At 50.1% G+C, this 16,281-nt stretch overlaps 1 protein-coding gene and 1 long non-coding RNA gene across 7 annotated transcripts in view; one reads left to right on the top strand and one right to left on the bottom strand.

Moving 5' to 3' along the window:
* Positions 1 to 14,789, top strand: part of HIF3A (hypoxia inducible factor 3 subunit alpha) — a 29,337-nt gene extending 14,548 nt beyond the window's left edge. For all 5 annotated transcript variants that reach the window (XM_035712462.2, XM_025424573.3, XM_035712461.2 and 2 more), the window contains 6 exons: positions 939 to 1,129; positions 2,259 to 2,363; positions 6,428 to 6,699; positions 7,682 to 7,799; positions 9,191 to 9,272; positions 11,438 to 14,789. In XM_035712462.2, coding sequence (XP_035568355.2) covers positions 939 to 1,129; positions 2,259 to 2,363; positions 6,428 to 6,699; positions 7,682 to 7,799; positions 9,191 to 9,272; positions 11,438 to 11,535 — 866 coding nt within the window. In that variant the 3' untranslated portion in view covers positions 11,536 to 14,789. The remainder of the gene's footprint in view (positions 1 to 938; positions 1,130 to 2,258; positions 2,364 to 6,427; positions 6,700 to 7,681; positions 7,800 to 9,190; positions 9,273 to 11,437) is intronic.
* On the bottom strand, positions 2,707 to 16,260 carry LOC112645269 (uncharacterized). 2 transcript variants are annotated; one of them, XR_003127024.3, is made up of 4 exons: positions 16,127 to 16,260; positions 9,951 to 10,107; positions 5,930 to 6,063; positions 2,707 to 3,679 (listed from the first exon to the last, which is right to left on the bottom strand). It is a non-coding gene; the product is annotated as an uncharacterized LOC112645269 (long non-coding RNA). The 2 variants fall into 2 exon arrangements; XR_003127023.3 differs by lacking the exon at positions 2,707 to 3,679 and having other exon boundaries at positions 5,750 to 6,063.
* Between the last annotated feature and the right edge of the window lie 21 nt (positions 16,261 to 16,281).

Here is a 16,281-nt window from a genome sequence, read left to right as displayed (position 1 = left end):
TAATAAAGGGCTCACCAGGCCCTGTGTGACCGGACTCCTGTCTCCTTCCTCTTCTCACTCTCTGAGCGGCACCAGTTTCCTTAGTTAGCCCTCTTGGAACATGCTAGACTCTCATGCCTCAGGACCTATGCACTGGCAGTTTCCTCTGCCCAGAATGCTCTTCTCTTTGCTATCCTTCCTCTTCTCCTGTGTCCTTGGGATGATTCTTTCAGTCTTGTGGCTCCTCTGCTCTGAATCCTGCTATGGCTCCCCATGGCCCCCACCCTTCAGCTGGTTGGTTCCCTGCTCCCACCTCACTGCTCCTTGGCATCCAGGAATCTTGACCCTCCCACGTCTGGCTCCTTTCTCGGTGACTCCCCAATCCTGGACCAGCTTCTCTTCCTGTTGGTTCTTCAAGGCCAATCACCTTCTCCAAGCTGTCACTGGCAGCCAGTGCTCCTGGGTGTGGTATGGGGTCACTGATATCCTTTCCTTTTCTGGCTCAGAACTCCCCTCCAGGGACCTTAGAACCTCCTTGAGGGCCCTGGGCCAGTCTTTTCTCCTAACATGCAAGCCCCCCAGAGCTGAGTGGCTGATGGCTGTTCTGTGTCACTGGAAAATAGGGTCAGTCGTGGGCCTCGGCCCAGCCGTGTTGATTTTAAATAGTAAAACATTTCCCCATCATTGGGCAGTTGCTACTATCCCGAGCCTACTGTGTGCCCCCCACCCTGCACTGGCCCCCCGAGGACCCTCCACGGCCTCACCACAATCTGGCAACGGAAGAGATTAGACCTGGTCCAGCAAGCGTTCTGCAGAACTTAGCTCTGCAGCATGTGAATGGCATCCCCTCTGATACTTTGTTGAAAATGTCAATGAGGCTCCCTGGGGTTGGTGTGGAGGGCTCTGCCCCTCAGCCCTGGATGACCATCCTGTGTCCTCCCCATCTCTGCGTCTCGTAGATGCCTCTGGTCCCCGGATCCTGGCCTTCCTGCACCCCCCTGCCCTGAGCGAAGCCACCCTGGCCGCTGATCCCCGCCGCTTCTGTAGCCCTGACCTTCGTCGCCTCCTGGCACCAATCCTGGATGGGACTTCAGTAGCCGCCACCCCCAGCGCACCCCTAGCCACACGGCGCCCCCAAAGTCCTCTTCCGGTAAGCAGTTCCTCCTGAGTAAACCCTCAGGATCCATGCTGCTTTGGCTTCTGGCTTTTGAATCTTGCTATTCTCTGGGCCTCAGTTCTCCATCTGTGCAATGGGAAGGCTGGGGTGAGATGGGGTTTGGGGTTCCCTTAAGACCTACATCTCAGATTCTTCAACTTTTATCTGGACCAAAACCTGGGATATTTGGGACTGGCATGGGTGACCTCCTCCTTGCTTTGTGATCAATCATCCAGGCTCTCAAACAGTCAAGAATGTCTAATGTCTTAAATTACACAAACTAGGATTCAAGTCCTGAATCTGCCACTTACCAGCTATGTTGTCCTGGGCAAGTGGGCTCTCCGTGTCTTTATATGTATAAAATTAGGATCACAGCAAGTAGCTATCTCATTGATTGTTTTGAGGGTTCATTGAGATCATTCATGGGAAGTGCTTAGTAGACACCTGATACCTAGTAGGTGCTCAGTATACCAGAGCAGTTACATTTTTTACATGAGTTCACATAGTGTGACTTTTTTTTTTGAAGATTTTTTATTTATTCATGAAAGACACAGAGACATAGGCAGAGGGAGAAGCAGGCTCCCTGCAGGGAGCCCAATGTGGGACTCCATCCCAGGACCCTGGGATCACTCCCTGAGCCGAAGGCAGACGCTCAACCACTGAGCCACACAGGCACCCATAGTATAACCTTTGACTCAGGGGCCCATATTATATGATGTTGACTTTCTCATCCTTACCCAACCCCACCCCCACCCCTAAAATCTTTTCTCCACCAGCAAAATAAGACTGTGGCCTTTGACCTCACCTGGGAGAGTGGACTCTGCATCATTTTTACCCAGACTTCAGATTCCAAGACCTTTAACCCTAGAGGGCCTGAATACCTTGGCCTCAGGCTTTAGTCTTTTAATCTTTGAGTTTTCCCTGTCAAGCTATCCCCAGCTTCTTCCACCTACTGAACACCGGGGTCCAGAATTCATTCGCTTTTGCTGTTTGATTTCCTTGGTGTCCCAGCCATCTGACATTTAACCCTTACTTCTACCCCTGAGCTCAAATATCAGACTATCTTACTGTTAACATTTCCTAGGCTCCAGATTTCCTTTAAGTGGCTACTCTCTCCCCACAGGCTGATCTCCCAGATGAACCACTCATGAACATGGAAAATACACACAAACTCTTGGCCTCAGGGAAAGACCTTGAGGCTGTGGAGACGGATCTAGATATAGCTCAGGTAAGGGCTGGCCTGGAAGGAACAGTCTTTACGTCTGTGCTCTGGGGGCTGATATATCTGAGCTTTAGAGAGGGTGACTGAATGGTTAAGGGCATGAGTGGATGGATGGATAGAAAGGCCACTGTATTCATTAGGTGGATGATGGTCGATAGATGGATGGATGATGGTTAGATAGATACATGGATGGATGGATGGATATTGGATGTTTGGATGAGTAGTTAGGCCATTGGTTCTTTGGATAGATGATGGATGGATGGATACTTGGATGATTGAGTGTCTAGATAAATGACAGTGATATGATGTATTATCTATTGCTGCATAGTAAATCATCCCCAAACAGAGCACCTTGAAAGAAGTAACATTTATTTAGTCACACTATTTCTGAGATTCAGGAATCTGGGAGCAGCTCAGCTGGTTTTTGCTGAGTCCCTTGTTTGGATGAAGTCAAGCGCTCCATCAGGGGTTCAGTCATGTGGGGCTAGAGGATCCACTTCCAAGCTCATATACATGGTTGTTGACAGTCATCAGCCCCTCACTGGCTCTGGCTGGAAGCCTCAGTTCCTTACCACATAGGCTGTCTGGCTTTCCCCAAGGCAAGGAATCCAAGAGATAACAAGAGTGAGCCCAAGACAGAAAATGCAGTCTTTTATAACCTAATCTCAGAAGCAACTATATTGTATTGGTCATACAGACCAACCCTGATACAATGCAGAAGGCATCTGCATACACCAGAAGGTGAGGATTATTGGGGCCCCCAATAATTCATGTCTCTCCCTCCTGCAAAATATACTCACCTCCTCCCAAGTGCCCCCAAAGTCTCTTCCCATGACAGCATCAGCCTAAATCTGGAACCTCATCACCTACATCGGGTCTGAGAGTGGTGAAGCCCTCACTCTGTTGGCCTGTGAACTAAAGAGACAAGTTATGTGCCAGCCACATGCCCCATATACAATGGTGGGACAGGCACAAAGTAAGGCCATGTGTTCTATTAAAAAGAGCGAGAGGATTGGAGCGTGTACAGGTGTCACTGGTCCACAGCAATTTTGAAATCTGGTTGGACAACTGTGGGAAGTTCCTTGATGAGAACTTATTCCTACTACTTTCTCCATGGTTCTTGACTCCACCCTCTAGACTAGACTCCTTGCTTGGACTCCTCCTTGCTTCTTCATAAAAGGTAATATGTTTTTGCAGCTGAGAGGGTTTTCATGACCTGCTTTCTTGTGAGGGGACTTTGGTGACCCAAAGGCTCTTTTCATTTAGTAACCATCTCTGTCCCTTTCAGTCCAAGCTGGCAACATTTCTGTTTATATATTAATCTGTAAAAAAAAAAAAAATGTGTGGGTCTTATGTGAATCTCTTTGGAGTTCACTCCATTACACAAAAGTCATGCCCATGATCTCTTTGAGATAAGCCCCTACCTTGGGGCTTTTACTGAGATGCTGAGTGACAGTGTCTGGAAGTTTAATGGAAGCCCTGTTGTCTGATTGAGAAGACACATCCTTAAACTCTAGAGTGCCGTTGTCTGACCTTTGATCTTTCCAAAGCCATCACCAAGAATTTTATAGTCACACCTTGGGCTTCATCTTTAGACCATGCCTTCCCAAGAGTGCTCTTTTTGGCTCAGGTTTAGCATCCTTTGCCATCTGGGCAAACACAAGGTGAAGGCTGCAGTCCTCTGGTCTGCCAAGTCTATCCAAGAGTCCTGACATCAGCTACAAGCTTGGGAGGCCCCAGGGCCATCCTCACTTCAGACTTAGCTGCCTACAAATTCAGAGATTCCCACTGAGTCCCTCAGTTTCAATAATTGCTAGAAGTAGCTCTAGAGAGACACCCCTGGGTGGCTCAGTGGCTGAGCATCTGCCTTTGGCTCAGGGTGTGATCCCGGGGTCCTGGGATCGAGTCCCACATTGGGCTCCCCACGGTGAGCCTGCTTCTGCCTCTGCCTATGTCTCTGCCCCCTCTTTCTCTCTCATGAATAAATAAAATCTTAAAAAAAAAAAGTAGCTCTAGAACTTAGGACAGCACTGGACTTATGATAATAGTTTTATTATAGCAAAAGAATATTATAGCCAAAGGAAGAGGTGCATAGGATGGAATCTGGGACCAGGAGGGTCCCACATGCAAAGCTTTCATGACCCCAGAGACATATCACGCTCCTGGGAGCATACATGGTGTATCACCACACCAGGAAGCTCACTCAAGCTGTGATGTCCAGAATTTTGTTTTTTTTTAATGATTAATTTATTATTTATTTGAGAGAGAGAGAGAGAGAGAGAGAGAGCGCACATGCATAAATAGGGGGAGGGGGCAGAGGTAGAGAATATCCAAACAGACTCCTGCTGAACACGGAGTCTGACATGGAATTCGATCCCAGGACCGTGAGATCATGACCTGAGCTGAAACTAAGAGTTGGATACAACCAATTGAGCCAGCCAGGTGCCCCAGGTGTCCAGTTTTCACTGAAGTGTCATTATGTAGGCATGACTGGATTATTCCCCGTGTAGTTAACCTTAATCTTCATCTTACCTCCCTGATACACATGCTTCCCCTGGAGGTCAGTCTGATCTCACGTGGCCCCAACCCTCTTATCACACGGTTGGCCATTCGGGCATGATCAGCCCCCAGCTTGAGTCATCTTGTTGGCACAGTATCAGATATGGCCCCAGGGGCTCACCCTGAGGAGCAAAGACATATCTGGCCACTCAGGAAATCCCAACGAGCTGGGGCAAAGACCACACCTCATTTTGGGTAAAGTTGATGCTTCACAGGGAGGTTGAGAAGCTTCCAGACCTTCAAGTTCCAGCTCCTTCTGTTTAGCATTTCTCTTCTTAGGGCACCTGGGTGGCTCAGTGGTTGAGCGCCTGCCTTCAGTTCAGGTTATGATCCTGGGTCCTGGGATCGAGTCCCACATTGGGCTCCCCCCAAGGAGCCTGCTTCTCCCTCTGCTTATGTCTCTGCCTCTCTCTGTGTCTCATGAATAAATAAATTCTTTAAAAAGAAAAGATTTCTCCTCTTGCCTTTACTCTGAGTGGCAAGAAGAAATCAGGCAGCTGTTCAGCATTCTGGCTGGCAATTTCAGAGGTGGATTGCCTGGCTCACTAGTTATGTATTCTGAGTTCCACAGAACTGCACACAACACTGGTGCTAAACTTTAGTCACTTCACAACAAAAATCCCCTTTCCTCCGGCTTCTGGTCACGTGCTCCTCACCTCCCTTTGAGCCCTCCCTGGCCAGCTCCTTGTGCTTCATGTTTCCATTAAGTTTGTTCAAGGCAATCTAGGCTCTGACAGGCTCTTCAAAGCCCTTCCGGGCCCTGCCCTTGCCCCACTACCCAGTACCAAAGCCACTCTGCATTTTAGGCTTTTTGTTAGGGCAGCGCCCCACTCTTGGGATCAAAATCAAAATTTTACTTGCTGTTTGTTTCTGGGTAACACACTCCCCTAAAACTGAAAATAACAAGCATGTATTAGCTCACATAATTTCTGGGGATCAGGGGCCTGGGAGTCAATTAGCAGCGTGGCTTTTGCTCTGGGTCTCTTGCGAGATTGCAGTCCAGATGTCATTACCCAGGGCTGCGGTGACTTGAAGGCTTGAAGGGGACTAGAGGGTGCACTTCCAAGATGACTCGCTGGTTTGCTGGCGGGAGGTCTGTTTCTTGCCATATGAGCCTCTACGTAGGGCTTCTCCCAGAGCACGTGACCTGAGAGAGTTTGCAGCAGAAACAGAAGCCATGGTACCTTTATAACTTGATGTTCAGAGTCCCACACTATCATCCCCTCAATATTCTATTGTTCCCAGATCAACCCTGGTCACTGTAGTAGGGGGCTATACTAGGACATGAACACCAAGAGGTGAGGATCCTTGGGAGCCACCTTGGGGACTGGCTACCAGAGTCCTTCCATCCATTCTACAGATGAGGAAAGTGAAGCTCAGACTCTTTTTTTTTTTTTTTTTTTTTTTTGTGAAGCTCAGACTCTTGATGTCAGCCACACAGGCACACAACTCAGAGGTGGTAGAGCTGGGACTCAAGGCTCTTGTTCTTAACCTCCTTCTGCTTCCCGCAGGATGTCGATGCTCTGGATTTGGAGATGCTGGCCCCCTACATCTCCATGGATGATGACTTCCAGCTCAACTCTAGTGAGCAGCTACCCAGGGCCTTCCACAGACCTCCAGGAGCCATCCCCAGGCCCCGTGCACGGAGCTTCCATGGCCTGTCACCCCCAACCACTGAGTCCTCCTTGCTGCCCCGCTGGGGGAGTGACCCCCGGCTGAGCTGTTCCAGTCCTTCCAGAGGGGACCCCTCGGCCTCCTCCTCCATGGCTGGGGCTCGGAAGAGGTGAGGATATAAGGGGAGGGACACCCCCTGTCTTGTTTCTGCCTCCTGTTTCAGCCCCATCCCTCATCATTCCTCCTGCTGACCTGCTGGCCTCTGCTCCAGCTGGGCTCTCGGTGTCCCCAGCCCATGCCATGTTCGTTTCAACCTCTGTTTTTGCCTCAGCTGTGCCCCCACACCCCCACCCCAGAGTGCCCTCCACTGTTCTCTTTGTTTATCCAGTCCACCAGAGCCCTCTCCTTTGGAACAGATTTTTATCTGGCCTAGTGATGATTTTTTGTCACAGTTAAAAGGACATTGCAAGTGTCAAAGCAACTGTCTAAAACCAAGTTTCCTAACACCTTTGAGAATCTGTGGAAAGCTATGGACTCTTTCCCAAGAACATTTACACATACATACAGACGCACAATTTTGCATATAATTTCAGAGGGTTCATGTCTGCCTTCCAGAGACATTAAATTACTAATACTCGAGTTTTTACTTTCCACGTTGTAGGCATGTGCCCATTTAGTGTCCAGAATGGTCCCTTTACTATCTGTATGAGGCTTTATGGATACATCTCATTATTTCCCAAGGCTCTCAGCTTGGTGCTGGATATACAGTGGGTGCCTAAATAAAGACTTACTGAACAAGGGAGGGAGGAAATTAATGAATACAGCAGATGGATGGATGCTGAGTGGGTGGGTGGTAGATGGATCACTGGATGAATGGGAAGATGGATTGGTGGATGGGTGGGTAGATGGGTGGATGTATGATTGGTGGATGGATGGGTGGATGTATGATTGGTGGATGGAGAGATGGGTAAGTGGGTAGATGGATGGATAGATGATGGATGGATGGGTGGATGATGGGTGGATGGATGGGTGAGTGTATGAGTAAAGGAATAAACAGGCACTTGGGAGAGTGAATGAGTGCTTATCACCTGCTTACAGTGGTGCCCACACCTGCTTGGGTTGTTGTGTTCTGAGATTCTGTTTCCCTCCAGGACCCTAGCTCAGAGCTCAGAAGACGAGGCTGAGGGGGTGGAGCTGCTGGGAGTGAGACCCCCCAAACGGTCCCCCAGCCCAGAACCCGAAAACTTCCTGCTGCCTCCCCTCAGCCTGGTATGTTGGGTGACTCATGTGATTCTCTGGCCCTCAGAACCTAGTGGCCTTAAGCCTACTGTTTTATGGGTGGGAAAACCAGAGAGGGGCAGGTACCGGCTGAAGGTCAAATGGAAGGTCAGTCATCCAGGTGAGGCTAGGACCTTGATTTGCTAGCTCAGGTCAGGGGTATGGAAGGGCTGTGCAAATTTATGTAAGTTGGTGGTAAGTTCTAAGAAGAAAAATTAAGCAGGGTGAAGGGGAGAAATGACAAATGTTAGTAGGTATAGGAACCTCCTCTTCTCCCGAGAGCCTCCCCCCAAACCTAGACAGTTCTTGGCCTTGGATTATTAGCATAGCATTAAGAGTCCAGACACTGGAGTTAGACTGACTTAAGTTCAAGTCCCAGGTCTGCCACCTAGTAACTGTGAGACCATCGGGCAGGTGGATGGGACCACTGTGAACCTCAGTTTCCTCATCTGGGAAGTGGGATGGTTACATCTCACAGGACTCAAGAGAAACAAATGAAATTAGGCCCATCCTTAGTGGCTGTGATAAATAGTATAAAAACAAGCAAGCAAAGGCAGCATCCCGTATCCCGCCTTCCCCCATCTCCCTGCTTCCATCTCACCTCTGCTGTCCTTTCTGCCCTTTCCAAAACCCGTCCTAGGCTGCACCACTTCCTCCCTCCAGGACCTTCCGTGGCTCTCTGGCTCCTCACTCAGAGCAGGGCTATTTGTGGTTGATAGTATCAACAGCTGATACTTACTGAGTGCTTACCTTGCAGCAGACACTGTACTAAGTGCCTTTCATGATTAAGTTATTTAATCCCCATGACCACTCTTAAGATGTTGTTGCCATGATTGTTACTATTAGCATTCACATTTGCACATGAGAGGACAAGCAACTGCATGGGTCAGTGTCTAGGAATCAGCAAGAGGTGGTGCATCACCATGGGGCCAGCAGCATGGGGAGCTGGCACTGTCCCTTGCCTGAAGGCACAGGGCAGAGGGTGGTCACTCGATCCTGGAGACAGTAGGTCTTGTGAGAGCCAAAACTTTCCATGGCGGGACACAGCCAACCCAGGACAACCTAGCAGAGATGCAGCTAGATCAGATACCCTTGCTTTCTTGTCCATCGTGCTGGCATCTCCCGTTAACATGAACATGCGGAGCAAGGCTGCATGTTGATTGGGTCCATGTGCATGGTCTACCTGCTGGGGCACAGGTGAAGGGCAGGACGGGGCTCTGGAGGGACACACGGAGGAGATGTAGGACATTGGCTTAACCCACAGTCACATAGCCCATAAGTGACCGCTGGACCGTGCAGAGCTCTTAACCACATTGCACCATCCTGTCTCCTGGGATATTGATGACGATGATGGTGGTGGCAGCTTTGTCTCTCTCCTACAGAGTTTCCTTCTGACAGGAGGGCCAGCCCCAGGGAGCCAGCAGGATCCCAGCACCCACCTCCTGGAACTGAATGAGCCCCTGCGTGAGTAGCAAGGCCCTGGATCCCTCTCTCCCCAAGAAGGTGCCCCAGATGGCTGAGGGGGGGCAATCCAGAAGGTTGGGGGCAGCTGTCAGTGCCTGTATGCAACCCTGGTAAAGACAGACATCCCCTTTCTGCTCTCAGCAGCACTGTGAGGAGGAAAGAGAGGCCCCGAGGGGTAGAAGGCAGAGGCTTCCCAGAGCTGCCCTTTGGGGTGGAAGCTGAGCCCAGGCTCAGTCTAGGCCTCCCGGAGCCTGTGTCTGATTATGCTTTGGGCTTGTCCTGCCTTGGTCATTCCCAGCTACGTGGCTTTGGGAAATAGTTTTTGCTTCTGGAGCCTTGCCTCCTCCGACAGATGTGTTATAATAGTTCTTACCTTAAGGAGATGTGTGCAGGAACTGTGGAGGGGCAGCACAAGGAGAGCCCAGCACAAGATCTGATTGGTAGTAAACACTCAAGAAATGTCTGCCCTCACGCCATGTTGGCCTCACAGCCCCGCCACTGAGCCACAGAGCGAGACCGGCTGCTAGGCTTGTTTGCGCTACCATCCTCACCTTCCAGCACGCCTGTCAGTAGCCAGAGCTCCACTCCAAACCTCCACACATCTGACCCAGGCCTCCTTCCGCTCCAAACTCATCCATGGCTCCCTAGTGCCCTTCCGAGAAAGAACAGGCTCCTCACCTTGTCCTCCAGTCTCTGCGGGGTCTGACTGCTGCACATCCTCTGTTCCAGCCACAGTTACGGTCTTTTGTTTGGTTCATTCTGTCCTTCAGACACGAAACAAAGATTTACTGAACACAAATAAGTGCCAGGCACTGTCCTGGGAGCTGGGACACACCTGTGAACAAAACAGAAATCCCTGCTGTCACAGAGCTGAAGGGAGGCAAGGGAGGGAAACACATGCTTCTGGGAAAAATAATGCATGCAAAGGGAAAAGGAATTCTGGGGTGGGGAGCGGGGGGGGGGGTGGGATTTCAATTTCAAGTAGCACAGTTAAGAGTGGTCTCATTGAGAAAGTGACATTTGAGCAAAGACTTGAAGGAAGTGAGAGAGTGAACCATGAAAATTTCTAGGGGAAGAGCATTCGAGGTGGAAGGAAGAGCAAATGCAAAGGTCCTGAGGTAGAAGTGTATCTTAGCTGGGGAAAGCAAGGCCAGTACAACTACAGCAAAGAAGGAAGAAGGGTTGGGGGACTAATTACATGGGGACTCCAGAAGGCATCCTGCTGACTTTGAAGCAATCTGGCTTGAGGAGATAGCCTCAGGGCCTTTGCATATGCTGATCCTTCTGCCTGAAATGCTTTTCCTTCTATTCTTTGCCTAATTACTGCATCCTTTAGATCTCAGATCAAATATTACCCCTTCTGTGGAGCCCTCCCTAACTTCCTAAGCTCATGGCTCATATATGGGTGTTTGTCATTTGATTTTTAGCTGTCCTCTCCCTGTGGGTATGAGCCGTGTGAGGGCAGGGGCCAGGCTTGTCTTGTCACTGCCATACTCTACAGTCTGGGTGAGGCAGGGCAGTGGCTGAGCACAGAGCAGGGCCTCAGTACATGTTTGTAAAGGAAGAACTAAGATTTATCTAGCACTCACTCTGTGCCAAGTTTTGTGCGAAACCTACTGTATACATGATCGAACTGACACCCCTTGCTGGAACTCAGGACGGGGAGTTTCGTCTGTCCCATTACCTGCCCTGTCCCCCATGCCTGGCACACAGCAGGTGCTCAATAGATATTTTCCGAATGGGGTAGGTATAAGTAAGTACGCCTGTTCCCTCAGTGACGACAGCTCATTTACTGAGCGCTCACCAGTGCTAATTATCGTTCAAAGCACTTTACAGGGATTCACTGGTTTACTTCCCACAGCAGCCCTGGAAAGGGAGTAGCAGTAGTCCATTTTGCAGATGAGGTAGCTGGTGCAGAGAGAGGTGAAGTCACCTGCCTCGGCTCACACAGCAAGTAAAGAGCGGCAAACTCAGGCAGCATCTGGCTCCAGCTGCCTTAAACATCCCGAGCACCCGAGGTTCAGAGATTAGAACTTGCCCACGATTTTCCTACGATGTGAATCCAGGCACGCCTGCCTCGCCACCCACGCTTTTAACTGTCATGAGGGGAAGATGGGTTTGGGTAGTAATTCCCCACTGGCTGACCTTCCCATCTTCCCCCACAGGCCTGGGCCCCTCGCTGCTCTCTCTCTACCCGGATGAGGACACCGTGGAGCCCAGGAGCCACTTCCAACCAGCGGTGGGCTTGGCCCAGGCCAACTGAGCCAGGCCCTCTTCCCTTCTCCCTGCCACTCCCCAGAAAGGACCTCAACCACACTCCACGCCGGCAGCCAACGCACAGGATGGGGGTGCCAGGAGAGGGGTTCCCTCTCTCTTCTTGGTGGCCCCTGCCCATCTTGGGCCTACCTCAGCTCTCACCCCTCTGCCCCCGACATCTGGGGGCTCTTTGGGGTGGTCTCAGCTCAGTGACCTCTGGGAGGGGGGTCCCTGGAGCCCTCCTCCTCCTTCTCTCAGGACTTCCCTTGGGGTTCTCAATACTGCTTACCTCATCTCTTTCTCCAACTCTCCTGGCTCAATTTTGGTAATTGGGGGGGAGGGGAAGGTTGGGATTCAGACCTGTGTTTCTGGGCTCTGGGGAGTATTGATAACCATGATCACCTTTCTTTCCATCCATCTTTCTTTTATTTTTATCCTTGTTGTTTTCATGATGTTTTTAATCGCTATGAATTGCCTGGGGTCCATGAGAATGCAGGACCCTGATCCCCCCTCCTCCCTCAGGTGTTAATGGGGAGGGGCCTCTGGCGCAGACTTCACCCCTAGCAACTTCTGATCAATCCCTTAGCCTCCCAAGTGGCCACCCCGCTCCACCCGCCCCTCCACTTGGGACTTCTGCTGCCCCCAGCCTCGCCGGGACACTAGCTCCATTTACGGGCTTCCTATTACCAGGGGTAACCTGCAGCTTCCTCTGCTCCCGGACCATGCAACCTCAAGCTCTCTATGCTTCTAGACCACACAACCTCAGACCTTCTCTAGTCCTAGACTGCACAGCCCCCAGCAGGTTGGGTTCAGACCCCATATCCCCCAAACCCCTCTTCTCGTCCTGGACCCACCACCTCTAGCACTGTCTCTTTTCATACTTCCGTGGTCTCCTAAGTTGTCTGGTTCTAGGTCTCACAGCTCCCAGGTCCCTCAAGCTCCAGAGCCTACACCCACCAGAGTCCTCTGGTTCTAGAACTCACTCTGACTTCCTCTGGTTCCACACCTTTCTGTAAATAAGTCTCCCTTGTACCAGATGTCACATGCTCCAACTCCTGCTGATTCCACCTCTTACAACCAACAACTGCCTCTGATTCCAGACTGAACCCACAACCCAAGCTTCGTATTGGTTTTAGTCTTCCTCATGTGTGATACATTTGGCTCCAAACCCAGAATTCCAAATTTCTAAGTCATTTTGGTGGTACACTTCACAATACCCAGCTCATTCCTTTTCAACTTTTTACACTCAACACTTGTTTTTCCAATCAAAGAGGAGTAAAATGAGTTTTATGTCACTCTTACAACCATTATAGTACTTCCAGGGCAGACACCGCACGCCAGGTCTCTTCTGCTCTAGACCTTGTGACCTCCAACATCCACTGGTTCCTGACTACATCACCTTTAGAACTTGCAGTTCCCAGGACCCTGTGATTCCAGAGATGATGATCTTTTTTCTCTGATTTTTGAACGTGGCTTCAGATGTCTTCTGATTCCAGACCTCACCCTGTTAATTCCTGTGGTTCTAGACCTCACAATCTCCAGTTTGCTCTCCAAATCTTATGACTCCAAATTACTCTAGATCTAGAACTTAGCTTTCAGACATCTTCTGATTATAGACCTTGCCTTTATACATTTTTCTGGTTCTAGACCCTACAATGCCCAACTCCTGATTTTAGATCTAGATCTTATGACTCCAAAATCTCTCTGGTTCTAGAACTCAGTTCTTAGAGTTTTGTGAATTCTATTCTTGCTCTATAGATTCCTCTGGTTCTAGACCTCACAGCCTCCAGCTATCTCTGACTTCAGATCCAAATTCTTTTGGTTCTAGAACTTAGCCTCCAGGTGTTCCTGATTCTACAATCTGGATGTCACCCTGTGGATTCCTCTGGTTTGGATTCCTCTGACTCTCTGATTCCAGACCCCATCCTTGTAACTCTATTCTAGGCTTCCTATCCTACTCAACTTGCCCCACTTCCTGTTCTGTCTCAAGTCTTCCCATTCCAAGTCCCTCTACTAGGGGACTTCATGCTCAAGCCTCGCCATCCTCAAGCTCATACCTTACAGTTACCCTGTCCTAGAGCCACCACCACTGCCCCCCTCAGCTCTCCAGGGATGCACTTACCTTTACTTTACCCCAGGTACCTGGGGGGCCTGGGGCTCCCTTTACAATCCAAGAGACTTCCCCAGCCGCACAGAGACACGCACAGCCCTATCTGCATATCACAGGGTGGGGAGAGAGGCCAGGACTCCTCAGTCCTCTACGACCACCTTTGTGTCACTCTTACCCTCCAAACCTATTTCTACGATGGTGCTACTCTGGGTCTCCCACACAAAAAGGCCTCCCTCTCTCAGCTCAATTCACCCCCTTTTTGGAAGGCACTTCTCACTCTGTTTTGTCATGGGATGGCCTATCCAGATTGGTGCTATGGGGGAAGAGGGTCTGGGCCCTCTCTCCCTCAGGGGGTAATCTGGGCCCTCAAATTAGGTTCCGGGGAACTGGGCTGGGTTGGGGAGGGGAAGGGACTGGACCAGCCACTCTGGCTCTGAAACCCACTAATTTCTACACCACCATAAAGATCTTGCCTTGGTAGGCACCAGAGCTCCGTGTGTTGACTCATCTGTGGGGTTGCTTCAGGGTATGTGGGTACACTGGCCGTTCCATGTCGCTGTGAGTGTGTGTGTGTGACTGTGTTCCTATATGGGTCTATGTAAAGTTGTATGCCTGGAGATGTTGTAAATCTATATATGTGTTTTTGTGACATAATTCTGTGAACCTGTGAGGAGTGGGGAGTTGTAATTCCTTCTACCTGTATGTTAGTATCTGAGTGAAATGATTCTGCTTTGTGTTTCTGGTTACTTTGGGTTTCTGTGTTCCTGAATGTGGGAGGTTTTGTGGTGTTACAATTATGCTTACACATATGGGACTGTTTTGACACTATCATTCTGTATACTGGTATCTGTATGACATGGTTCTCTGTACTTGAGTGTGTGTGTGTGTGTGTGTGAGAGAGAGAGAGAGAGAAAGAAAGAGAGGGAGAAAGAGAGACTGCGTATCTACAGATTCAGGTGCAGATGGGTGTGCCTGTTCTGTCCCATCTCTGTATGACTTTTATAATAACCCTCTTCCTATGTTCCATGCAGGAATCTTTTTTTATTACTACTTTAAAAAATTTTAAGTAATCTCTATACCCAATGTGGGGTTTGAAATCATGACCCCAAGCCACGTGCTCTACTAAAGAAATAAAACTTTCAGGCCTCGTTGCTCCCTTGCCTAAAATGCTTTTTTCTTCCTTCCTCCTTCACACTTGGTTATCTCCTACTCATTTTCAGCTCTTGGTTCAAACATTCCCTCCTCCAGGAACTCTTCCCTGCTTGTCCAACAGGGTGAGCCCCTCCTCTCCCCTCTCAGGTCTAGGTACTCGATACCACTCTGAGTATTTTATTGGACTGTGTATAAAAAGTGCTTACTCTGTGTTAGGCCCTCTGCCAAATACTTTATTCCTATGATCTTATCAAATTTCCGCTAATCATATATAATAAGCACAGTTATTGTCCCCATTTTACAGAAGAGGAAACAGGTTCAGAGGATGATCACTTGCCAGGGTCACACAGCAGGGAAGGACTGAGCTGGATTCGAATCCGGGATTCAAATCCATCACAGCAGCCTTCCCATACACACTTCTAAAAATCTCAAAAATCTAGAGTCTAGGGACAGTGGAGTAGGGCTTAAGAGCACAGAATCAGATGGGACAAGGTGAAGTCCTGGCTCTGCCACTCTCCTTGTATGACCTTGGGGAAGTTGGTTGACTTCTACAAACCTCGGTGTCCTCAGTGGTAAAATGGAGCTGATACTATAATCTACTTTCTAGGCTGATTGTTGGCTATGATACGAGGTGGTGGGATCAGGCTGTCAGGACAAGGCGACTGAGAAGTGGGACAGCTGTGGTTGTAGGATGGGAGCTCCAGCAGGGCCTTAAATGATTTAGTGCCATAGTTCCACAGGAGGAGCAGTTGAAGGCTTGGAGAGGATGGTCTGCTAGGATGTAATGGTTGGGGTGTGTGTGTGTGCATCTGGAGATGTCGCCTGGGGCTATCCTATTCAGTGTTTCCTAGGTAATGCAGTAGAAAGAGTTTAGGTTTTTCTAAGGCCACTGTTGCAGGCTGGGGACTAGGAGATGAGGATGAAGAAAGGAGATGGTGCAACAAACTTCTGGGCCTTGCTCAGGACTAGGGCATCCAGAGCGCCTTCAGTTAACAGATGGAGATACAGTTAACCTTCAGGGTTGGAACTTTAGTCTCTTGGTTTGAGAATCCACGCATTTTTCAGAGGGGGGTAATTGCCCCTAATTGCTCAAGGTCACCCAAATAACCGGCCGTAGGGCTAGTCTCCCGGCTCTGGTTCTGCGTGGGGCTGCCTTGCAGCCACACCCACCCACCCAAGAAGACCCCTCCAGAACTTCGGCGGCCTTCGAACACGGCGACTTCGCGAGCGCGGGCCCGGCCAGACCTTCCCCGCTCGCCCCCGCCCCGCGCGCCCCCTTTCGCCCTCCCCATTGGCTCCTTCTACGAAGGGCGCTGTCTAGGGTCCCTCTGGTCACCTTGTCCTCCGCGCGCTCTATGGCGAAAGGGCCCTGCGCAGGCGCGCGAAGGGAGCCTTCGGGGCCCGCGCTTTACGACACTTGTGCAGCAGCGGCCGCAGCAACTCGGCACTCCTTCGCGACGATTCGGCCGGGTGCCGCTGGCGGCCGTTGCC

The sequence above is a fragment of the Canis lupus genome, chromosome 1, assembly GCF_003254725.2.
Source record: "Canis lupus dingo isolate Sandy chromosome 1, ASM325472v2, whole genome shotgun sequence".
NCBI classification, from domain to species: Eukaryota; Metazoa; Chordata; class Mammalia; order Carnivora; family Canidae; genus Canis; species Canis lupus.
The sequence above is the reverse complement of the archived record's forward strand: the minus strand, read 5'-3'. Positions and strand labels throughout refer to the sequence as shown.